This window comes from Salpingoeca rosetta (genome assembly GCF_000188695.1).
Source record: "Salpingoeca rosetta unplaced genomic scaffold supercont1.6, whole genome shotgun sequence".
Taxonomy (NCBI): Eukaryota; class Choanoflagellata; order Craspedida; family Salpingoecidae; genus Salpingoeca; species Salpingoeca rosetta.
Window position 1 is genome coordinate 454,891 of NW_004754928.1, and position 23,737 is coordinate 478,627.

Below are 23,737 nucleotides of genomic sequence, written 5' to 3' on the forward strand. Positions count from 1 at the left end.
AGTGTACTCTCGTGTTGACACGCGTTCAAGAATGGCTTGCGTTGAGATGAGATGGTGTGACAAAGGCGTGTTGATTGGTTGATGCTTGCTTCGTGTGTGGTGGGGGGGGGGGTGTGAAGGTGGTGTGAAGATGGATGGCGAGTTGCGGCGGCGAGGCGTGCCAATGTATGTTGTAAACTAAGGCTTGGTGTGTTTGATGACTTGCTTTTGTTTTGTTGTTGTTCTCGCTTTGGGTCCGGTGGTTGTTTGTTCGTATGCTTCTTGCGTGTTGTTGTTTCGTTTGGCGTGGTGAGTGGTGTAGCGACCGTGATTGTGGTGTGTGCTTGGTGTTTTGGTGTTTTGGTGTGTTTGCTTGGTGTTGTTGCCGACTTGGCAAGAAGTGAAACACAGACTCTCAACTCAAGGCCCCCAGCTATGCTTTCTCTGACGTTTCATTGTGAGCGAGGTTCAGCAAGCACAACAAGCACAAGCAACAACGGGGGGGGGAAGGGTGAAGAAAGATACAGGTCAATCATTTGTGTATGTATGTGACGGGACTCGGCACAGCATTCAAGCCAACCAACAAAACAAGCGAAGCGATAACACACCACACATGGTACGATACACACAACCCAAAACCAAAACCAAACCAACCAAAACACCGTGCAAAGAAGGGAGTGGAAGGACGTGTGCTGCTCCTAGGGCTTGCGGCGGCGGCGCTTCTTGTTTGTCTTTGCGTCCACGAGGGCCTGCGCTTGCTTCTTGAGCGCATCGCGCGAGGCAAACTCGTCGTCGTCGTCGCTGTCAGATTCGCCATCTGCAAGAGGTGTTGACGGGTTAATGTGAGGGCGCAAAAAGGCAAATCGGGAAGGGGTGGGGGAGGGGAGTGGGTTGGCGTGTACATGACAAGCCGAAACACGTGCGAGCGTCGACGTGCACATGACACACACACACACACACACACACACACACACACACACACACACACACACACACACACACACACACACACACACACACACACCTGCGTCTTGTGTGTCGAGCGGGACGCGTGTGTTGTGTTCTGGGAGGATGTATGGGATGCTCTCTGCTTCGAGACCACCGGGAAGTTCGTTCTTGCGCGCCTCAAGCTCCTCGTTCAGCTTCTTCAGGCGAAGCTCTGCCTCCGTCAGTTTGTCCTGCACGTTGCTCGCCGCGCGGAATTGCACCTGATAGCAAGATGAGGAGGAAAAGGGGTGGATAGGAGAGGTCAGTTGAGTAGTGGGCCGTGCTGATGGAACGCAGCTCCGAGAGCAGGCCATTGAGGCACACAACACGAACAACACCACACCCAGGAACCCCGCAACAGCCACAACCATGACAGCAACAGCCACAACCACAACCACGACAGCAACAGCCACAACCACAACCACGACAGCAGCAGCAGCAGCAGCAGCAGCAACAACAACAACAACAACAACAACAACAACAACAACAACAACTTCAACAACAACAACTTAAACAACAGCAACAACAACAACAACTTAAACAACAACAACTGCCTTACCGGCTTGATGGAGCCGAGTTTCTCGTAGAGCGCCTCCACGCCGGCGGAGAGGGCGACAAGAACCTTCGTGGCCCTCTCCGTGCTCTGCTGCGCCTTGCTGCCACGCCGCTCCACGTCCCGCAGGTGCGCCTCAAACTCGGCGAGCATGCGCTGGTTGCCCGTGTTTCGCGCCTCGCCAGAGTACTTGAGGGCCTCAAACTGCTTCTGCAACTTCTGGTGTTCCTGCCGCAGCTTGTGCAGCTGCTCTGTGTTGTCCTGCTGCAGTTGCTTGAGGTGGTCCTGTGTCTCCCCTTGCGTTGCAAAGCGCTGCACGACCTCGTTGACGTCGGAGGCGCCCGTGGCGTCGCGGATGCGGCGCATCGCCTGCTCATATGTCTCCAACTTTTCCTTGCACTCGTCGCTCGCCTCCTTGTCTGCTCAGTTGGATGGAAGGCATGATTTAGGAGGGGGGGGGGAAGATTTTGTGTGCGTGTGTGTGTGTGTGTGCGTGTGTGAGTGTGTGCGTGCGTGTGTGTGTGTGCGTGTGTGTGTATGTGTGTGTGTGCGTGTGTGTGTGTATGTATGTGTGTGTGTGTGTGAATGGAGACCAAGACACAAGCAGATACAGACACAGACATGTGCAACAAGGCAAAGAGCGATGAATGCGGCGTTGAACAACACACAACGACGACAACACACAGAGCACATTATTTGTTGGCCACACACCACCGGAGTTTTGTTCGACGCCGGCCGATGCCATGCGCAGTCGCTTCTCCATGGCCTCAAACTGGCGACGGCGCTCCTCAGCCAACGCCTTCAGCCGGGATTTCTCTTCGTCGCGCTTCTTGCGCGCGGTGCTGATCTCCTTCTCCTTTGCTGCAAGGTGCTTCCGCGCCTCGTCGCGCGCCTTGCACGCGTCCACGCACATGGCCTACAGGTATGTGTGTGTGTGTGTGTGCGTGAGAGAGCGGAGGGTGTGTTGAGGCAGAGAGAGAGAGTGTGTGTGTGCATGAAAAGACGATGCGCAAAGCTAGTTGCAGCAGATGTGCTGTCACTTTGAAAAACAACCGCACAAGGCAGCACGTACACATCCTGACACAACGGCACGTCAATCAAACCATAAACACACACACACACACACACACACACACACACACCTCGACCCGCACGAGCTCCTCCTTGCGCTGTGAGAGAGTCTTCTCGAGTTCTGTGATGCTGTTGTCAAAGTGCAGCCTGTCCTGCTCCAGCTTGCGGATAATCTGCTTGTATGTCTTGCCGACGTGCTGGGCCTCGTTGAACTTGATGTTGGCCTTGTCCAGCCTGTTCTCGAGCGTGCGCAGCTTCTGGCTCTCCTGCGACGCGCCGCCGCTGTTCTTCTGCTGGTGTGCCTCTTCAAGCGTGAGTTCGTGCAGCTGCTTCTTCAGCTCCTCCAGCCGCTTCTCCTTCTGCTTGGCCTCGTGCCGGAGCGTGTTGCGCCTCATCTTTGTCTTTGTAATCTTCTCCTGCATGGAGTTGGTGCCCGTCTCCTCGACAACATGTGTGTTGAACTTGAGCTGCACGCATGTGTTTGTGTGTGTGTGTGGTGGGGGGGGGAGGGGGTTATGATGTGGGTGCGTGTGTGTATGTTTGTGTGTGCGAATTGTTGAGCGAGAAAGAGAGTGTGTGTGTGTGAGTGAGTGAGTGAGTGTGTGTGTGTGAGTGTGTGTGAGAGAGAGTGTGTGTGTGTTTGTGTGTGTGTGTTTGTGAGTGAATGCGCTCATGTGTGAGAGCTCATGTTGAGTGTGTGGTTCACGATGCAGACACGGTGGAAACAGCAGGAACGTTCATCATGTCATTTCCAGCACAGCTTCTTCGCGCCACATATGGCACCGACCTTGATATCCTTGAGTTTCTGCGTGAGCTGCTTGTTCTCCTTCTTGAGCTTGGCGATTTTGTCCTTGTTGGTCTTGATGACCGCTTGCGAGTTCTCATAGTATGCCTTGCGATCACCCTCTGTCCAAATTGGTTGGTGCATAAGGCGGTGAGTTTGGGTGGCGGATGTGAGCAACTGCAATGCCAGCACCCATCGCAGCAAAACAACAAACAACCAAACAGCTACATCACACACATACACGCACACGCCCAACAAACTCAACACCATCATCGCATGAAGCAACTGCTGCGACAAAACCAGCCACAAAACCAGTTTCAACACCAGCTACAACACCCACTCACACACCACACACACACTCATACACAGACACAGACACACACCAAGGAGGGTGAGCTTCTTCTTGAGCTCGTCTGGTGCCTCATCGTGGAGGCGCTGTGTTCTCCCCAGCGTTGCCATCGTCGCGGGTGTGTTTGTCGGTGTTGGTGGTTGCGCCGCTTGCTTGTTGCTTGTTGTTCTTAGCGACCAAGCAGAAGAGAGAAAAGTGCCTGCTAATTTCGCTGACTCGACACTTTTTGTTAAATTTTCATGGTGTCGTAAAGAGGGATGGCGGTGCTTTGGTTGGTGGAGTTCCTGCTGTCGAACTCCAACCAATCTCCCACTACCATCATCTCCCCACATCCTTCCCACACCTTCATCCCTTCCCACCTTCATCGATTCAGTGTACAGTTAAGAGGAACATACAGGCAGGCAGGCAAGCAAGCAAGGGTGATAAGAACAAGAAGAAAGACAAGAAAGAGCACGCCACACGGATAGGAACAAGAAGAGGTGGAAGGGGAAGGAGCGTTATGCCACAACACGCACACAATCTTTGTCACAAGAACCAAGAACCCAAGCACAAGCAGGCAACACAAAGCAATGGATATGCACAAGGATGGCCGGTACAACACATACAACACACACACACAATGGTGACAGAGGGGCGACTTTCTGTGGTGTTGTTGGAGCGTGGCTTCGGGGTTTAGTCACGCTTGAAGCGTGTTGGACGCTGTGGCTCTTGTGGCGCTGCGGCGAGGTGGAGTGCACGCATCACATCGTCGACACTGCAATCACTCAGCACAAACAGGGCACACAAACCTGCCACATGTGTGTGAATTGGAGGTTGGGGGGGGGTGTTAGAGCAGAAGTGTGAGATGTGAAGTGCGAGATGTGTAGAGTATGTGGTGTGCGGCAGGAAGCGCGTGGGGCGGCATTTGTATATCAAAAGGAAAAGCGGCAATCAAACGGCGGTGTTTGAGAGGGGCGCAGAACGGCAACTGCACACAAATACTCAGAAGGGCGTGCTACACGCAGTTGGTACCACGATCTTCATTCACACACACTCTCTCTCACCGCAGATGAAGAGGAGCATAATGTCCGAGATGACCCAGGAGAAGAGGCCGAACAAGAAGGAGCCCAACGCGAGGATGATGATCACATACTGTCGACACGGTTAAGCACATGGTGCAGCAAGAGGTGTGGGGGAACGCAAAGAGTGAATGAGAGGAGGGTGGATAGGTGGGTGGGAAATGAGCAAGTGCACGCCTACGCTTGCGCGCTCCCACATACGCACACACACGCACACACGATACGAAACGCACGCACACGCGACACGCAACGCACATGCACACACACACACACACCACAATAACCCCTCCGCCCCCCTTCCTCTTCTGTAATTGCCTCACCACAATTGGCCGGGATGTGCGGAGCGCTGCGAGCCGACTGCAGGCCGTCTCGACGGCCGAGTGGGCAGAGGCAATCTTGCCTGCAAGCTGGTTGATGGCGATGCGCTGGTCGTTGGTAATCTTCTTGTTCTTGCTCTTCATGTTGCGCTGGTAGCACAGGATAAAGTGGGCAGGGATGGCCAGCGCCGCGACGCAGAGGAAGAGGAAGGACATCACGGATGCGTTCCAGAAGGGAAGCCAGACACAAAACGCCGTCCACCCAAGCAGCGTCGCCAGGAAGCGCTTCGGGTGCCGGCGCGGGTGCATCACGGACTGGAACAGCACACAGATGTGCCGCTGATGGAACAAGAACTCGTCCCAGTCCTTGTGTCGCTCGCAACAAAAGGCGCCCGCCGCTGCTGCCGATGCCGACGACGACGACGCCGATGTCGCCGCTTGTGTCGCATGTTGCCTCTGCTGCTGCTGCTGCTGCTGTAACGACCGCCTCATGTCTGTGTGTCGTGTATGTTGTGATGTGTGTATGAATGGATGTATGCGTGTGTCGGTGGTGTGGTGACCTTTGCTGTGGTCAGGAGCTGGAGCTGGCCGTCTGTATGTGAGGGTATGCGTGGTGGTGTGGTGACCTTTGCTGTGGTCAAGAGATGGAGCTGGCCGGCTGTATGTGTTGAGGGTGTGGTGTTTGGTCCGTTCCTTTCAACCTCGCAATCGTTGTCCACGAAATTTTCGGTGTATGCTTAAACTGAATTCAGTCTTTCAGAGGGAAGTTGTTTCAGTCAGGCAAGCGAGGCAGGGCAAGCAGGTCAGCATGGCATGGGTGGCAGCAAAGTTAGATGGATGGCCCCAACAAGCAAGCAAGGGAGCCACCAGTGAACGTCATCAACGGGGGAATTGTGTGTCCGTTCAATGGCATAAAGGAAACCAAAGAAAAGAAGGGAACACGGCAGTTTGTAGGGATCAACAAACGACAAAAACAAATGGGTCACAAGCAGGATAACAAAATCGTGACATCATGTTGTTGTTGTTGTTGTTGTTGTTGTTGGTGGTGGTGGGTTGGTATCGGATGGCATCCGTTTCTGCTCTTGTTGGTCGGTCGGTCGGTCGGTTACGGGTGGGTGGTTTACTGCTGCTTCTTGTTGTTGGAAGCAGTGGTGGTGGAGTCGTCGTCGCTGTGCAGCTCGGCAATCTCGTCCTTGACGGCGCTGATGGCCTCCGTGGCCTGCTGCAGGTTCTCCACAAGCTCCTCTGGCAGCTCAAGCTGGGTGCCGACCTGGAAGCGGCCGGGCCCAATGCACGAGTCGAGGCCGCCAAGCTCACGCGAGCGGCGGTACGCGGCCCAGATGGCGTCAGAGAAGACGGTGCGCATGCCGCCGCGCTCAAGCTGGTACAGCGCAGCCGCCGTAGTGCCGCCAGGGGAGGTGATGTCGTTCTTCAGCATCGACGGGTGCTCGCCAGAGGCCAGGGCCAGGTTGACCGCGCCGCGGACCGTGTGCAGCACGAGCTTGCGGGACACGTCGCGCGCAAAGCCCATGTGCACGCCGGCGTCAATCATGGCCTCGAACATGAGCTGGCACATGGCGGGCCCGCTGCCGGAGAGGGCGGTGGCCATATCCAGCATGCGCTCGTCGGAGAGCAGCACCTCTGCACCAAAGGCGCTGAGGAGCTCCTTGGCCTGGCGCCGCTGCTCCGGCGACACCTCCTGCGTAAACGTCCAGCTGGTGATGGATTCGTTGATGAGGGCGGGCGTGTTGGGCATGGCGCGCACGACACGCTTGACGCCGAGGCCCTCGCGGATCTGGCTCAGCGTGAAGCCGGCAGCAATGGACACGACCAGGCAGTCCTTGGAAATGGTGTCGCGGATGCTGTCAAAGACGAGCGCCATGGTCTGCGGCTTGACGGCGAGGATGAGAATGTCAGCGCCCTTGGCGGCAGAGGCGTTGTTTGCCGTGGTGAGGATGTGGAAGCGGTCCTTGAGGTAGGTGCGGCGGCCCGCGTTGGGGTCGCACGCCGTCACCTGCGTTGCCTCCACGGCACCGCCGTTGACCATGCCGCCCATCATCGCCTCCGCCATCTTGCCGCTGCCCAGGAACACAATCTTCTTGTCCTTGAGCGCGACCGAGGGCTGGCGCTGCTTGACTTGCTCCTCGCCCTGGCTCTGCTGCTCGTTTTGCGCCTGCTTGCCGTCGTCGGGCACTTCTTCAACCACGGCCTCCGCGTTGGCGCTCTGCAGCGTCTTGCGACTTCTCCTCAGGGCGCACGCCGTTGTGTGCAGGAAGCGGGCGCTGGGCATGGTCGGGGGCCGGCTCAGCATCTGCGAGGGCGGGAATTTGGCCGCGTGGTAGCGCATGTCCGGGCGCGGGCGGGCCAGCGGCTGCTGCTTGAGCAGGCCGCGTGCCTTGAGCGACGCGCGTTTCGTCGCACTGCCAGCAGTGTTGCTGCTATTTCTGGGGGCTGCGGGTGCGGGTTCTGCGCGCATGAAGCGCGTCGACGTGTGCATCTGGCGGGCGGTGCAGGCGGTGGGAGGGCGCGACATGACCTCCGTCGGCGGGAATTTTGCCGCGTGGTAGCGCAGGTCTGGGCGGCCCGATGTCCTGCCGACGCGCATGGCGGCTGCGGACGACTTGTTCGCCGCAGAGCTGCCGCGCATGATGGTGGCCGGGGAGATGATCTTGGTGCGCGTGCGCGGTGCGGTCTGCGCGGCCGCGGCCGCAGCCCGGCTGGCTTGGGCACTGACGGACAGCGCTCTCCTTGTTGTTCGTGTCATGGGAGTGGCCATCTTGTTGAGTAAGGGTGGGAGGGTATGTGTTGTTGTCGTTGTTGTTGTTGCTGGGGATCTGTTACTTCTGTTCTGTTCTAGTGAGGAGACTACACTGCAGTAATGTAATGCGACGTGGAAGGAAAGTGGTCACAGACAACTTGTGTGGAGAAGGGAGATTGGTTGACTTGAGATCGGATTGAGTTGGGAGTTTGAGATGAGAGAGGACAGGGCGAGAGGTGATGGGTGTGTGGCGTGATGATGTGTGGCGCAAAGTCTGATGATGATCTGAGAGGTAAATGGTGACTTTTCTGGGAAGGAAGCGAGCAAGGTTGATGGTGGTGGTGGTGCTGCTGCTGCTGTGGCCGCATGTCGTCGCTTGAAGCGCAGGTTGGTTGGTTGGTTGGTGGTGTTGCTCACATCTGCCACTTTCCATCGCATGTCCGTGATCGCAGAAACGAACCCAAACCAAGAACAGCGCCTGAAGTCAGTGGAATCGTCTAAACTGAAATCAGTCGATACAGTGGTTCGTAACCAACTGAGTTCAGTTGTTGACTCATTAAATGGAGATTTTGTTCATTTCAGGGGGTACTGATGTCAGTCGAATGTTGGAACTGAGATCAGTTGATGTGCGGGAAGTTTAAGGCGGTTTTGAAGAAAAACGTCATCGGGCACATGGCAAACCCATTTGAAGAAATTGCCGAATATTAGGAACGTCTTGAAAGAAGAAAATCTATTTCGGGCACGTGCAAAGCCCGGTCAAAACGGCGCACAAACACAAGCATGTAGAATACAACTTGTGGTGTATGATGGAGTCCGCGACACGCGACACTCAGAAGTATGTGTTTGTTTGCATTGTGTGGGTGTGTGCGGGTGTGCGGGTGTGTGTGTGTGTGGGTGTGTGGGTGTGTGGGTGTGTTTGCATGCGCGTCTCTGTCTCTCCCTGTCACTCACTCTCTCACTCACACACACACACTCTCTCTCGCTCTCTCTCCTCTGTCCGTCACAACCACACCACGACCTGCAACAAATTCATTAGATGTACATAATTGTAGAATTGTCGTTGTAACAAACGCGCAGGTGATGCGCAGGACATAATTAACCAAGCATGGGGTGGTTGAAAACGGAAAGTTGGCGCCACACACACACACTCTCGCACACTCACACACGCACACAAACGGACACAACACATGCACACGCACACACTCACACACTCACACACACGCACACACACATATGCCGCATAGGTCAAATCAGTTAATGAAATCAGGCGTCAGAAGATGGTTGGTGAGCGGTGGCATTCCCACTGGTGGTGTCTGCAGACATGGCGGCATCCGAAGACACTGCTGTAGATGCTGCTGCTGCGTCATTTCTCCGCCACCGCCCTTGCCGCAGCTGTTGCTGTTGCTGGCGATCGTTGGTGTTTGGATGGCACAGCGGCGGAAGGGAGCGAGGTACCCGGGGCGGGGGTCGAGGGGTGAGCGACTCGACCTTGAGCGCATCGTCGCTCCAGCTCGGGCGTGACGGGCGCTGTGGCGGCGTGCGGATATCCCGAACGTCAATCTGCAGCGGCGGTACGTTTGTGTGTGTGTGTGTGTGTGTGTGTGTGTGTGTGTGTGTGTGTGTGTGTGTGTGTGTGTGTGTGTGTGTGTGTGTGTGCTGACAATACTGCCGTATGCGCGTGTGGTGTCATCACAAACAACGTCAGCGACCACACACAAGCAGAAACACGACAACCCCAACGCAGCGCCACCTCAACTCACATCCCACGTGTCCGTGTGGCTGGTGGTGCTGGCGCCAAGACGTGAGTCGCGCAGCTCGTAGTACTGTGATTTCGCGTCGCTGATGCTTCCGGGCACGTGCGGATCAACCGACGCATACGGGTCCTCCTCCTCGCCTGCAATGGGTGCATGCATGCATGTGTGTGTGTGTGTGTGAATGTTTCTGTGAACATCTGCAAACGGTGCAGCACAAGCGATGCAAGCTCAAAATGCGCACACCCGCATTCAGCATGTACACAAACCACCCCCCCCCACACACACACACACAACTCACGTCGCATAGGACGATCGTAGCCGGGTCCCGTGCGCGGCAGTGGCTGGTATCCACCATCATCACCACCACCACCACGCGTATCACCACGGCCAAATGCGGCGTTGCGGTATTCAACACCACCGCTCTCGTAATCGCCCTCCAGCCACGCAGACCGCGCACTGCCCGGGCGCTCCTGATGTGCACGACTGCTGCTGCTGCTGCTGTTGCTGCCGAAGAGGGGATTGGCAAAGGACGTGGTGGCGCCTGATGGTTCGCGAAGGAGAGACGGAGAGAGAGAGAGAGAGAGAGAGTGTGTGTGTGTGTGTGTGTGTGTGCGTGTGCGTATGCGAGTGTGGGTGTGTGAGTGTGTGTGTGTGTGAGTGTGTGTGGGTGTGGGTGTGTGTGTGTGGGTGTGTGAGTGCATGTGTGAGTGCGTGAGAAAGTGAGCGAGAGAGAGGGACAAAAACCCACAAACACACAAACTCACACGCACACACGCACACAAGCACAAGTACACTCACTCGTGCATATACACACAAACACAAGTGGGAAACCAGCTGCCGTCACTGCTGCTGCTGTTGCATCCGAACCACAACTACAACTCCAAAAAGTGAACGCGACAGGACCTGTTTCGGCCTTGCGCGGCGTTCCATCGTCGGTTGCCTCAGGAACGACAATCACGCGCACCTGAAATGCAAAGTTAAGGGCAGTGGAAAGAGGGAGAGACAGAGACAGAGAGAGAGAGAGACAGAGAGTGAGTGAGTGAGTGAGTGAGTGAGTGAGTGAGTGAGTGAGTGAGTGAGTGAGTGAGTGAGTGAGTGAGTGAGGTGGAGGGGGGGGGGAGGAGAGGAGAGGGGGGGGGGGAGGGAGGGGGAGAGAGAGAGATATTTCGACAAGAGTGGTACTCATGAACATGGATCGGGGTATGTTCGTGTGCAAACCCATGCAAACACAACACACAAACACAACACACACAAACACAACACACACACAAACACAACACACACACACACACACACACAAACACAACACACACACACAAAAGCGTGCGCACACATCACCCACACAAGAGTACTCACCTTTGCCTTGCCGCGGACGAGGTACATGATGCCGGCACCGGCAATGCAGCCGAGAGCAATGCAGATGAAGACAACGCCGACGACGGGGATGGACGCGCCGCTGTCGCTGCTCGATGACGCTTTGGGGACCACTGCATGGCGACAGGGAAGGTGGGCGTTCAGTTCATGAAAATGGATAGAACGTGCGGAAGGATGAGCCATGTGTAGCGAACGAAAATATGAGTGGGGTGTACGTGAAACACAAAGCAAACCAAGCCACCAACCAACACAGCACAGCTATAGCACACGTGCATACGTGGACAAGCACGCAGATCCAATTCCACGCACTGATTTGGTCGCAGCCGCGGGTGGTGGCATTGAGGTAGCAGTCGATGCACTCCATGCGACTGGCAGAGTGCTGGAAAGCAACCGGGGTGGACAATGGGGTAAGAGGTACACATGAAGTTGTTTGATCACTTGCTGGTGCACGAACCAACAGAGAAACAAAGCACGCATCACACACGCACGAATACACATCACGCATCACACACACGCCAAAACACACACGCACACACCAAAACACACACACACGCACACATACACATCACACACACACACGCCAAAACACACACACACACACACACACACACACACACACACACACACACACACACACACACACACATACACACACACACACACACACACACACACACACACACACACACACACACACACACCACACGCACCACGTGTCCCGGCGGGCAGGAGGAGCAGGGGGCGTAGCCGGTGGCGCTAAATTGATCAACGCCGCATGGACGGCGCTCGCTCGTGAAATTGGCGACATAGGAAACACCGCCATCAACCAGCGGCCACGTGATGGCAATCTGACCGGCAGAAATGTCCTCCTCAATGGCATCGCGCACGCGGAACAGCACATCTTGCATCACGGCGGTGTCCGCACCGCTGGTCGTCCCCGCGTCATAAACGAGTGCCGCCTCCACAATCGTGCTGCCCTCGCGCAGCCGCACGACATACGCGCGCACGCGCTCGCCGCTGTCACGGCCGCTGATGGCGGAGATGCGGCTCTTGATGATGCCGGCCATTTCGTCCATAAACGCGGTCGTGCCGCCACTTCGCACAAGTGCAAACTCCAGCGCCTTAAACACGAATTGTACGGAGACAACAGCCGTTGCCTGCACGCACGTGCGATCGCTCGTTGGTGTCGGCGCCTGCACCTCAACGTCATCACCGCGGCACTCGGACAACTGGACGCACGCGCCGGTGCCAATGTCCGTGTACGCCTTGAGCGTGTTGCACTGACACACCCTGTCCGACACGGCGGTGGCGGGGGCAACTTCCACCTCAAGCTCACCGCACGTGCTCACCTCCTGGCACTGCTGCGACTGGGCAGGGTCGTGGTAGAACGACACGCCGTCACACAGCTCACACACGCGGTTGGTGGTCGTCGTTGGTGGTGACACCTCCACGTGGCCAATCGGACACTGCGCTGCGTCAAAGCACTGCGTCTGTCCGGAATACGGCTGATACGTCCCGTCCACACATGGCATGCAGCTCTGAACCGCCCCACCACCAGACGACGACGATGATGATGACGATGAAGATGATGACGATGATGGCAGGTGGGTGCCTGGTGGACATGGCTGACACACAACGTCAGACGTCGGCGTCAGCGCCTGCTGTACATATTCACCGCGACCACACCCACTCGACACAAGACAGAACCGGCTCCCTGCTCGCGGCTGGTACGCGTTGAGCGACACGTCACACCGCGTGCACTCCCGGTCAGATGTCACAGTTGCGGGCGCAGACTCATAACTGCCCGCTGCACACGGTGCGCGCACGGTAAGGCACTCCCGTGCGTTGGCTTCCGGCTGGTACGAAACGCCCGCCACACACGCGCTGCACACGCGGTCTGTCGATAGCGTTGGCGACTGCACGACCATTGACCCGGGCAGGCAGTCGCTCACAGCCTCGCACGCCCCGGCATCGCTGTTCGGGTCGTCTGACCACGTGCCAACGGCACACGCCGCACAGATGCGGTCACTGGTCGCTGATGGCGAAACGCTCACGTGTGTGCCCGCACCACACGTGCTGTGAGGCGCGCACGTGTCTGCATTCACAGACACAGAATACGTGCCATCCACACACGCAACGCACGCCACATCCGTCGTCGCTGTACCGCCAACGCGGTGGGTGCCGGGCTGGCACACGCGGTGCGCTGTGCACGAGAACGCGTTGCTGACATTGCTGAACGTGTTCGCTGGACACGGCGCGCACGTTTGGTCCCCAGATGGGCTGCCGATGACACTCACGCGCGTGCCGGGTGGACAGGACGTGTATGGCGTGCATGCTGGCGCATTCTCGTGAATGGAGAACGTGCCATCGTTGCACGTGCTGCACACGCGGTCGCTGCTGGCTGTGGGCTGCTGTTGCACATGCTCGCCCGCAACACACGTGGTGAATGGCGTGCATGCAGGCATATCTGCAGACCGAAACGTGTTGTGGCCACACGGCGAGCATAGCCGGTCACTGGAAGATGTGGGAGCCACCACTTGCACCGTGCCTGCATCATACACCGTCCATGCTTGACATGCGTCGGTGTTGGTGTCTTGCGAGAATGTTCCATCTTGGCACGGCGCACACACGCGATCAGAGGTCTTCGTCGCGTTCACGGCAACAAAGTGGCCGGACCTGCAGCTCGACAGCGCGCGGCACACGCGGTTGCTCGTCGCTGTTGGCGGCACTGCCTCAAACTCGCTCCCATCCGCACACGTGTCCAGTGGCGCGCAGGTCACGTTGGCAGTTGGCGTGCACGGTGACGATGCAAACGCTCGCGGCCCACACGTCCCACACGCGCTGCACACGCGCTCCGTCGATGCTGTGCACGGCGCCGTCTCAAACGACACACCGGCATCACACGTCACGTTGCCGCACCCGCGGCACACGGCATCGCTCGTGGCCGTGCAGGGCTGTGTTGCACCGAGCGGGCACACGGTACACGGCGTGCACGTGCGGTCGGAAACAAAGGCATCGCCGTCTGCACCCATTTGGGGCATTCGCTCCTCGTACTCGGACGGTGAACAGACCGTCAACGGCGTGCACTGGCGGTTGGTCGTTGATGTTGGCGGCACGCTCATGTACTCGTCACGCGTACACACACGCAGCGAAGAGCACGCCCGGTCCGTGGTCATCGTTGGTGGCGACGAGGCATACTCGATCGAGCTGTTGCATGCACGCAACGACACGCACGTGCCCATCTGGCCGGAGAAGAATGTATCTGCACCGCAAGGGCGACACACGCGGTCGCTCGTTGCTGTTGGCGGCTGCACCTCCTCGCTCAGTTGACATGGCGCTGTCGCATTGAAGCACGCAAAGTCACCGGCAAACGGCTTGTACGTCTCGGTTGGACACGGTACACACACACGATCCGACGTTGGTGTTGGCGACACCAGTGGCTGCTGCCCAGCGCCACACGTCGACCACGGCCTGCATGTGCCAGCGTTGGCTGCAGCCGTGAACGTGCGCGGCGGGCAGCGCTTGCATGTCGTGTCGCGGTCAACCGTAGCATTGAGGACCACAAACGTGCCGGGTTCACAGGGTGACACGGGCTTGCACGTGGTCTGCGCTGTTTCGTCCTGGAATGTGTTCCCTACGTCGCAAGCAACACACAGCGTGCTCGCATCCAGGTCGTCATCATAACTGCCTGTGGAGTGATGGGCGGAGAAGTGGGGTGAGGGATGAGCGAGAAAGGCGGAAAGGGGTGAAAGAGCGGAAACAAGATGAAGGAGGGTGTGAGTGTGGGTTTATGCATGAGTGGAGACGGGTGCAGAAAAGAGGGTTGAATAGCTTCATGTCAGTCATGGGAGTCGCGTGGTGCAATGCTCAAGGCACGTTGTGGAGCTCTTCGGCAGACAACACACCTTGCTGGCAGGGTTGACATTCACCGATGTTGCCTGCTTGTGTGAATGTACCCGGTGCACACTGCACGCATGCGGTGGTGCTGTTGGCATCGTGGTCCGTCCATCCAGCAGGGCATGGGGCGCACGTGTCCATCGTGTCGTTTCGATACGATCCCGCGGGACACGCAGACGCCGGCACGCACGCTGCACGTTGTGTGTGCATGTACGTATGCGTGCATGTGTGTGTATGTGTGTGTGCATGCGTGTGTGCATGCGTGTGTGCATGCGTGTGTATGTGTGTGTGTGTGTGTGTGTGTGTGTGTGTGTGTGTGTGTGTGTGTGTGTGTGTGTGTGTGTGTGTGTGTGTGTGTGTCTGGGGTGAGCGAGGAGAGGGATCCATTCACAGCGACAGCAAGAAGTGTGTCATGGTGTTAGCATTGATTGCACAGAGACGATGGAAACGAAGGCAATTCAGGCGTCAAACTGTTCACCTCTGTCTGACGTTGGGGTTGGCGGCACAATCTCTCGCTCATCTGCACTGCACACCTCCAAGTCAATGCACACGGTATTCTGTTTCATGGCGGCAGCAGCAACGGCGGTGGTGGTAGTGGTGGAGACAGATGGGTGTGAGTGATTGAGTGAGTGACAGAGTGAGTGAGGGACGAAGGGACGGAGGCAACAAAGAGTCGGTGCAGTTGTGGGCACGTGAGAACATGGCACGAGCAAAACACGCAACAACCAAGCAAGCATTGACCGACACATTCATCAATCCCTCAACTTCCACCGCCACTTGTTCATCGGCTTAGCAACGCACCGAGATGTCGGTGCAGGGTGCTGCCTGGTATTGCGTGGTGGGGTCGCATTGCGCGCAGTGCACGCACGTGTAGGAAGAGCGGTCCTTGAAGGTGTTTGCAGGGCATGACGCAACGCACGTCGCACCCGCAGTTGTGTTGCGCAGGAACAGATCTTCCAGCGGGCTGCAGGACAGGCAGTCGCTGCTCGTTGGGCCCGCACACGTGTAGCACTCCCGCGCACATGGCATGCAGACACCGCTGCCGTCGTTGAAGTAGCCGTTTTCGCACGCGGATTCGCACTTTCGCGTCACCGCAGAGAGAACGAGACCAGACCGGCACTGGCGACACTGCGGGGTGTCGTCGACAGCAGCGCACTCGACGCAGCCCGAGGGGCAGGCCACACACCTGGGCGTGGTGTACTCCCCGCACGCGCCAATGAGCACTGCATTGCTGCTGCAGTCACTCGCACGCACGCACTGCCCGCACGTGCCGTCCGGCTTTGTGTACCAGCCGCTGTTGGTCTGGTGGCACGACACGTTGGTACTCGGCGGCAGCACGGGCCCGTCGCCGGAATCGCACACCACCAGCGACGCGCCGCCAAACAGCACCGCACGTGGGCACTCCGCATGCGTCTCGCACAGGCCCATGGTGGCGTTGGTGCTGGCACCGCCTGACACGGCAGGATGGGCAGTGCACGGGCTCAAGCACGCGCAAGAGCGGTCAGCGGTGATGACCGGGGAGCGACACACGGCCACGTGCTCTTGTGGTGGCGCCGAGGAGGAGGAGGAGGAGGAGAATGACGACGGGGTACAGGGTGCTGTGAACCACGCAGAGGGGCGGGGACCACTGGGAAGGCTGCACAAGTGTGTGTGTGTGTGTGTGTGTGTGTGTGTGTGTGTGTGTGTGTGTGTGTGTGTGTGTGTGTGTGTGTGTGTGTGTGTGTGTGTGTGTGTGAAAGTGAAGATGATCGTGAATGTGAAAAGCAAGGAAGCTGCGATGGTATCATCTCGCGTGACAATTACGTGTGTGCTCACCTTGCCAAGAATGCGCACGAGTCGTTAGTCAGGACAGCAGTTGATGCGTTCCAGTTGCTGAAGAGGAAAGGGCTTCCGTCCATCCACTGCGGTGATGATGACGACGATGATGGCTGGAGACCGAGCCAGGCACTCGTGCCGTTTGTGAGGCGAAGAATGAGTGCTTCGTCCGCGTCGCTGGAAACGGGGGGGAGTGGTATGGAGAATATGAAATTGGGAATGGGGGGGGGGAGGGTGGTTTGATAAGCAACAACACACACGCACACACGCACACACGCACGCACACATGCACGCACACATGCACACACACGCACACACATGTGTTAAGACATCGTGACCTGTCCATTGTTGTCACAACAAGAGAAACAGACAGACACGAACATATACTTGGTTACCTGTGCACGCTGGTGATTGTGGCTCCCTGTGCGTCACAGAGCGCCACAGCGTCGGTGAAAGCCGTGGTGTTGCCGACAGCGCGGTAGCAGCGGCTGCGGTGAAGCGTCCATCCAGAGGGGCACAGGCCGCCGTGGTCGGAGCACACGTACGAGAGGCGAAAACTCGTGCACGGGTGCTGTTCCTGGTGGGAGTTGGTGTACAGCCAACCAGGGAACGGTGAAGGTTGGGCCTGTGGTGGTGGTGGTGGTGGTGAGTGAGTGAGTGAGAGAGAGAGTGTGTGTGTGTGTGTGTGTGTGTGAGTGTGAGTGTGAGTGTGAGTATGAGTAGAAGAGGAAGGCATATTATCACCAAGGTGAAGTACTGGCAAGGCGAGAAGCACCCAAACGTGCACGTGCACAGTCAAACGTGGCCAGATACGAAATCTTCGTGCGCACCTCTGGGCATGTGTCGTCGACGAAACAGTAGTCGTCGTTGGCGCCGAATCGACCACACGTCTGCGCAAGCGCTGGCGGGAGATCTCCCAAACACATACACGCGGGAACATTGGAGACCTGGCCCGTGATGGTGGCACCGTCGTCGCTCTGCCGCCCCGTGATCTGGAACGAGGCCACGCCGGGTACAAGCGGCGTCACCCACGCATCGCCGCCGTTGGGGGCGACAACGAACGATTGGCACTGCGATGATGAGAGCTGACCCCTGGCCATGAACTGGGACGAGCCATACTGGTGGTCAAAGTCCACCAGCACGCGCACGTGCCCGGTTTCGTCGATACTCTCAACGTACACGTCGAGGCGGCGAGAGATCTCCACGCCATTGCCAGCAGTTGCTGCTGGGGGCGTGAGAGCTGTGGTGGTGGCATTGGTGGTGTTCGCTGTTGTGTCCATCAGCCCGCACAACATCGTGCCCGTGAAGTGGTCACCAGCATCAATCTCAACTGCAGGCGGAAGAAACGCGTGAATGTGGGTGAAGGTGAGTGAACGTGGGTGGAGGTGTGGGAAGGTGGGTGAACGTGGGTGGATGTGCGGGAAGATATGTGAATGTAGCGGTACGTGATTCAGGTGACGACAAGACAAAATACAAAGGCACAAAGGCACGCACACACACACACACACACACACACACACTCGCTCACTCACTCACTCACTCACTCACACACACACACACACACACACACTCACACACACGCACACACACACGCACACACGGTTATGCACACACTCTCACGCAACACGTTCACACACCTTGAGTTGTGTCGGTGCAGAGGCGACGAAGAGCAAAGTGGCCGTTGGGCGCATACGGCCCAGAGATGGTCAACTTTCCGCTCTGCAGGGCAACTGCGCCCACCAAATCCTGGCGAGGATAGGAGCGGTCTGTGATGCCGCCCCAGCCGTAAAACCCGCGCGTGTACACCAGCGCCACGTGCGTTTCGTTGATGGCAGTGATGGTGACGTAGAAGACAGACCGCCCTGGTGTGCGGCAGCCGAGCGTTGGATCGCACGACAGGCTGTGGCGAAGGGTCATGAGCACGTTCACCCGTGTGGGTACGTCGTTAGTGTCATGGGTGATGCTCTCGACCTCCATCTCCATGGCGCCCTGATCGCCGTCTGCAGTGTAGGTGCCAGACCACATGTTGCCAACAGCCACGTAGTGCAAGGGGGAGCGCGAGGCTGCTTCAGCTGTTGCTGTGGACGACGATGATGACGACGATGATGATGATGATGAGTTGGCTGGTGGCGGTGGAGGAATGCAGCTGTCGATGCCGGTTGATCGGGGAGGGGAGACGAGTCCAGACGGGCAGGCCACGCACTTGGTCTGCGGTCCATTTGCGTATGTGTCTGCGCGGCACGGCTGGCACCCGTACTCCCGCTCACCGGTGGCGGAGACGGTGCCTGGTGCACATGGCCCGTACTGCTGCGTGAACGCCATAGTATATGTATCACCAACAGCCGGCGGCCAGACAACAGCGACAGCGCCGCTCTCCACCGATTGCTGTAAGATATCGCGAAAAGCAGGCGACGGCAACAGCACATTTGCGAGCAGCGTGGCGTTGTTGGCGTTGGGGTCTGGGGTGATGGTGAGGGCAATACTAGATGCAACTGCGCTCCCCTCATCCACGCCCAGGACAGACAGAACGACCGCGCGAAGCGTCTATGGAGGGGAACGGGGTGGGGGGGGGGACACGGGGGTGAGAATTTGGTGATACGTCACGTGGAGTGAGGCAGCAGAATGGCAGACGATCCGGGCGCACGAAGGCAGGAACGCACACATGCGCGCGCGCACACTGCACACACACGCACACACCTGAGTGAAGAGCTGTGCTGCTTTGGAGGTTGAGGCATCATCGGTGGGGACGTTGGTGGTGAATGTGACATGGAACTGGCGCTCGTAATACGTGCGCTCAATCAGCGGTGCACACACGAGCGGTGCAGTGAAAGTCGCCTCTGTAGCCGATATCAGGCTCTCATCCGCCGCTGACGATGATGATGATGATGACATGGATGAGAGTGCGCGGGTGGCGCGGGTGGCGTGGAGGATCTCGCACAGCCACTCGCCGTCCGTGTGGAAGGCGACACAGCACGGGTCATGCATGCATGCCTGCGCACACGCCTCGGGGCGGGCAAAGAACTCGCCACCGCGCGGTGTGGTGACGTCGAGGCGGCAGTTGGCAAAGGCGCGAAACAGAGATGCGGTCAGCACTCGCTTGGTGCCCGGGCGCTCGTAGTAGCTCAGCTGCTCGATGGGCAGCAGCACTGATGGGTCTGTTCCGGGGAGGGAGGGGAAATGGCGAGTGATGTTGAGGGGGGCGGGAGTTTGTGGATGAGACAGGAACGAAACGGTGGGGCGTGTGGAGGAAATGAGGGGAGGAGGTGGGAACTGTGATGAGCACGAGAGGAAGGGAAAAAGATCGTGCGGAAATCCACACCGCATGACACACACACACACACACACACACACACACACACACAAAGCACGCGTGCAAGCGTGTACACGATCATGTCAGTCAAACTGCGACAGCAGTAACAGGTACATGCACGCATACCGTTGCCAAAGTCCTTGAGGTTCGCGTAGCTGAGGAAGCAGTCGCCCTCCTGGTGGAGACCAAGCACACCTGCAATCATGGACTTGCACCCGGCGTCATCCAAACACAGCTGCGCACACTCTTCCAGCGTCTTGTGGTCCACCTGCTCAAGGTAGTACCCGCCAAGCGTGTCACTCTCCAGAAACTGCTGCGGGTACACGGTAAACACGCCCAGCGCGCTGTCCGGCTGCACAACACAGCTGTCGACGCTTGGAGATGCGCCTCCGTACGTTGTTGTGCCGTTTGGGCACAGCGCGCACTCAAACGGGGATGCACTGAACGTGCCGACGGGGCAGTCTGTGCACGGCGGGCGACCCGTGTCCGTGTTCACGCTGCCTGCTGGGCACTCTGAGGGGCGTGTGACAATGCTGAACAGACCCGTGTTGCGGTGCGTGGGCGCAGGCGTTTCCCCCGGCTGCACGTTGTGGAAGATCACGACAGCATAATCTGTGCGCGGCGTGAGGCCGGTTGGAATGCGCCACTTGTACGTGCCGTCGTTGCGTGCCTGTGGTGTGTTGCCGGGGGTGAGAACAACGGTCAGGAAATGATGAGGGTATGTGCGCAGATTGGTGCATGGGATGACGCAACGGCAGCAGCAACGAACACATGAAGAAAGTATAGCTTGTGCATGCACACGCACATACACACACACACACATGCACATGCACGTCAACAGTCGTGACGGGTGGCCTGCACCTTGAAGGCAATGTAGCCGACGGCGGCAAGCGTGTTGGGGCGTGTCGGGTGCGCAAACGCCAATATGATGTCCACATATGTCACGGAGGAGCTGGCGAGCCACCTGTTGGCGCGTGACATTCGGCGACGTGATGTGGATGTGAATGTGGATGTGAATGTGATGGAAGGCGAGGTGAGGGAGGGAGCGTGTGTGCAAGTAAGTGCACATTAAACACATGTGCAAGCAGGCGTAAAGGCGTGACACCGCAACGCTTCAAGACAGCGCAACAAGACAATATGATCCAGAAGCAGCAGTGCCTCGAGACCCGTGACCGACCGAATGGACATGGTGTCTCCGAGAAAGTAGACGTCACCGGACTGGGGCGTGAGCACAAAGTCGATGAGCGGCGGCCGCTCTCCCTCTGCACACACGCAATCACTGCAGTCCAATGGCGAGAAGAACCACGCGCCATCAGCCGTCTTGTCGCAGCTGCTGCCAACACACGTCGTTCCACTCGGGCACATGCATGCCCTGCAAGGGGGTGGGTTGGAGGACGATGTGAATGAGTGGGTGTATTGGGGAAGGGGAGGGGGGTAAGAGGTTGGTGCGGGGTGACTAGGGATGATACAGATGGCTGCTTTGCAGCCGCCCAGAACACACACACACACACACACACACACACACACACACACACACACACACACACACACACACACACACACACACACACACACACACACACACACACACACACACACCCGTCGGCGTTTGGCCCCTCTGCGGAGGACGGACAGAGAGCGGGCGTGCACTGGTCAACACTGGTTGCGCCCGCTGCTGGTGTGTACGGTGCGCTGTCAGGACACGCCGCGCACAGCGTCGACGCCTCTGCATAGAAGTTTGGCGGGCACGGCTCGCACCCTGGCGTGAACCCTGGTGAGGAGGGGAAAGGGGGAGGGGAAAAGGGGTGAGGTGTGTGTATGTGTGTGTGTGTGTGTGTGTGTATGTGTGTGTGTGTGTGCGTGTCTGTGTGTGTGTGTCTGTGTGTCTGGTTTTGTGGTGCGGTGATAAAGGGGTGCATTAACACCTGTGGGTGATGTTGTGCCGGGTGGACAGGGCTCGGTATCTGTGGAGGGCAGTAGCTCGTACACGTCCGTGTCATCAAAGCCATAGTACGGGCTGTCGTGTCGTTGCACGGCGGTGTGATGGGAGAGGAGGGGTGAGATGGGCGGTGGGTGTGTGAGGTTGGACGTAATCATGCAGCTGCACACACACACACACACACACACACACACACACACACACACACACACACACACACAAAAGTACACGCACACAAAAGCACACAAAAGCACACACAAGCACACACAAGCACACACACACACACATGGTGAAGAGGTCGACGCCGCGGTCCTGAGTGTTTTCCAGCAAGAGCACGCACTGCCCGAGCCGCGAGCGCACGCCCGCTGTAAACGCCCTGCATACACGCGCACGCAGACAGAGCGTGGCACACGCAGCCGTGCTGGTAGGCATGGGCTCTGTTCGCAACACAGCGGCGGTGATGCGGGCGTTGCGCGTGTGCGAAAACGGCAGCAGCGGTTGTGGTGCCGGCGCGTCTTTCGTGAAGAACAGATGGGCGGCGTGCGTGTCTGCGTCCACGAGACTGAGGGGAGAGAGGCGGGCAATTGAGTGTGGCAGGTGGTGGTGGTGGTGGTGGAGATGGTGGTGTGTTGGGTGTGTCGGGTGTGTCAGGGCATGAGGCGAAGGTGAGCAGGTTGCAGGGAACAAGCAGAAGCGTAGGGTGTGTGAGAGCGGTGTGGAAGCAGCAGAGGCAGTGCCGCGGAAGCAAATATGTTGATCAACAGCCCCAAGCACTGTACCTGATTTGGGTTGAGAGGGCAGTTGCGAGGGAGTCTGCAAAGAGCGTACACGTGCCCGTGTTGTCCTCGGCGCACACTTCGACGAAGAGAACAGAGGCGCACAGCCCATCAGCAGCGCATGCTTGCAAGCACGCGTCCATCTCCATGTTCTCTGTGGCGGTATGCAGCGGCTGCGAAAGGAGGGTGCGGTTACGCACGAGCGTGAAGCGCGCTTGAATGGACGTTGGCTCGATGGTGCAGTCTGCTGGGGACGCAGCGCCTTGGGCCATGGTGGTGAAGTTGCCAGGGCACGGCTCACACGGGGACATGCCGCCCACACCCTACAGTGCGGGGGAGGGAAGGGACAGGACATAACGTGAACAGCAGCACGTGTATGAAGAGCAGCCGAGACAACAGCGCACCAGGCGATGTGTTAAAGCAGTCACATGCACGTTGAGTAAGGAAGCGACGTATTAGGAAGCTTAACGCAGCGGGGAAACATGGTGCAGCAGACAATTACATCTTGACATGTGCCGACAACGTACGTAGGTTGATTTGGGGCAGGGAGAGCAGGCTGTTTCTGCTGGTGAGGGCGAGAACCCGGGTGGGCACGGCGGGGTAATTGCTGGGAGGATGACAAAGGCTGGGGACGCCGTGTACACCAGCTCGTGTATCGCGCTGAACACGAGCACGGCATAATCTGCGCCAGGCTCGTCCACGCTCACAACCTGTGTGTGTGTGGGGGGGAGGGGATGAGCGGGTGTGTTTGTGTGTGAGTGTGCGTGTTTGTGTGTGTGTGTGTGTGTGTGTGTGCGTGCGTGCGTGTGTGTGTTTGAGAGAGTATGAGAGAGGAAGATTTTTTTTTTTTTTGCGTAGAGGTTGAAAAAAATAAAAAAAAAAATATATTTTTGGTTTTTGTATTTTATATTTTTTTTTTATTTTTTTTTTTTTTTATATTTTTTTTTTTTTTAATTGTAGCGATTCAATGTCACGTGAAGTTTTTTAGTGAACTAGTCAAAGGGGTGTTCCCACAC

General features: G+C 57.6%; 4 protein-coding genes across 4 annotated transcripts in view; all 4 read right to left on the reverse strand.

Moving 5' to 3' along the window:
• Nucleotides 1–413: 413 nt before the first annotated feature.
• On the reverse strand, nucleotides 414–3,923 carry PTSG_02660 (uncharacterized protein). The gene is made up of 7 exons (XM_004996102.1): nucleotides 3,758–3,923; nucleotides 3,378–3,496; nucleotides 2,662–3,057; nucleotides 2,231–2,435; nucleotides 1,526–1,938; nucleotides 1,004–1,187; nucleotides 414–796 (listed from the first exon to the last, which is right to left on the reverse strand). The coding sequence occupies exons 1-7, from the start codon at nucleotides 3,831–3,833 to the stop codon at nucleotides 678–680; spliced, it is 1,512 nt and encodes a 503-aa protein (XP_004996159.1). The 5' UTR covers nucleotides 3,834–3,923; the 3' UTR covers nucleotides 414–677.
• A 160-nt stretch (nucleotides 3,924–4,083) lies between these two features.
• PTSG_11900 (uncharacterized protein) lies at nucleotides 4,084–5,828 on the reverse strand. Its single transcript, XM_004996103.1, has 4 exons — nucleotides 5,725–5,828; nucleotides 5,102–5,658; nucleotides 4,767–4,854; nucleotides 4,084–4,511 (listed from the first exon to the last, which is right to left on the reverse strand). The coding sequence occupies exons 2-4, from the start codon at nucleotides 5,588–5,590 to the stop codon at nucleotides 4,396–4,398; spliced, it is 693 nt and encodes a 230-aa protein (XP_004996160.1). The 5' UTR covers nucleotides 5,591–5,658; nucleotides 5,725–5,828; the 3' UTR covers nucleotides 4,084–4,395.
• On the reverse strand, nucleotides 5,810–8,350 carry PTSG_11901 (uncharacterized protein). Its single transcript, XM_004996104.1, has one exon. It carries the CDS (start codon nucleotides 7,872–7,874, stop codon nucleotides 6,219–6,221), a length of 1,656 nt encoding a protein of 551 aa, XP_004996161.1. The 5' UTR covers nucleotides 7,875–8,350; the 3' UTR covers nucleotides 5,810–6,218.
• A 523-nt stretch (nucleotides 8,351–8,873) lies between these two features.
• PTSG_11902 (uncharacterized protein) overlaps nucleotides 8,874–23,737 on the reverse strand; it is a 19,800-nt gene continuing 4,936 nt past the window's right edge. Inside the window, exons 7-29 of the mRNA XM_004996105.1 lie at nucleotides 23,249–23,431; nucleotides 22,725–23,044; nucleotides 22,232–22,507; nucleotides 21,932–22,023; nucleotides 21,606–21,777; nucleotides 21,184–21,378; nucleotides 20,868–20,970; nucleotides 20,133–20,676; nucleotides 19,394–19,851; nucleotides 18,334–19,240; nucleotides 17,527–18,026; nucleotides 17,092–17,321; nucleotides 16,697–16,873; nucleotides 15,683–16,517; nucleotides 15,360–15,438; nucleotides 14,890–15,072; nucleotides 11,695–14,672; nucleotides 11,294–11,363; nucleotides 10,967–11,097; nucleotides 10,514–10,574; nucleotides 9,909–10,151; nucleotides 9,617–9,750; nucleotides 8,874–9,416 (exon numbers count right to left, since the gene is read on the reverse strand). Of these exons, the coding sequence (XP_004996162.1) occupies nucleotides 9,120–9,416; nucleotides 9,617–9,750; nucleotides 9,909–10,151; nucleotides 10,514–10,574; nucleotides 10,967–11,097; nucleotides 11,294–11,363; nucleotides 11,695–14,672; nucleotides 14,890–15,072; nucleotides 15,360–15,438; nucleotides 15,683–16,517; nucleotides 16,697–16,873; nucleotides 17,092–17,321; nucleotides 17,527–18,026; nucleotides 18,334–19,240; nucleotides 19,394–19,851; nucleotides 20,133–20,676; nucleotides 20,868–20,970; nucleotides 21,184–21,378; nucleotides 21,606–21,777; nucleotides 21,932–22,023; nucleotides 22,232–22,507; nucleotides 22,725–23,044; nucleotides 23,249–23,431 (9,168 nt within the window). The 3' untranslated portion in view covers nucleotides 8,874–9,119. The remainder of the gene's footprint in view (nucleotides 9,417–9,616; nucleotides 9,751–9,908; nucleotides 10,152–10,513; nucleotides 10,575–10,966; nucleotides 11,098–11,293; nucleotides 11,364–11,694; nucleotides 14,673–14,889; nucleotides 15,073–15,359; nucleotides 15,439–15,682; nucleotides 16,518–16,696; nucleotides 16,874–17,091; nucleotides 17,322–17,526; nucleotides 18,027–18,333; nucleotides 19,241–19,393; nucleotides 19,852–20,132; nucleotides 20,677–20,867; nucleotides 20,971–21,183; nucleotides 21,379–21,605; nucleotides 21,778–21,931; nucleotides 22,024–22,231; nucleotides 22,508–22,724; nucleotides 23,045–23,248; nucleotides 23,432–23,737) is intronic.

Bases quoted from the DNA above. Each gene is read 5' to 3' on its own strand.
- PTSG_11901 (XM_004996104.1), bottom strand. From the start codon at position 7,874: ATGGCCACTCCCATGACACGAACAACAAGGAGAGCGCTGTCCGTCAGT.
- PTSG_02660 (XM_004996102.1), bottom strand. From the start codon at position 3,833: ATGGCAACGCTGGGGAGAACACAGCGCCTCCACGATGAGGCACCAGAC. The intron at 3,058-3,377 runs GTCGGTGCCATA...ACATGCGTGCAG, and splicing joins AGAAACTCAAGGATATCAAG to CTCAAGTTCAACACACATGT. The intron at 1,188-1,525 runs GTAAGGCAGTTG...TCTTGCTATCAG, and splicing joins AACTCGGCTCCATCAAGCCG to GTGCAATTCCGCGCGGCGAG.
- PTSG_11900 (XM_004996103.1), bottom strand. From the start codon at position 5,590: ATGAGGCGGTCGTTACAGCAGCAGCAGCAGCAGCAGAGGCAACATGCG. The intron at 4,855-5,101 runs GTGAGGCAATTA...CCGTGTCGACAG, and splicing joins GCACATCCCGGCCAATTGTG to TATGTGATCATCATCCTCGC. The intron at 4,512-4,766 runs GTGAGAGAGAGT...CACATGTGGCAG, and splicing joins TATGCTCCTCTTCATCTGCG to GTTTGTGTGCCCTGTTTGTG.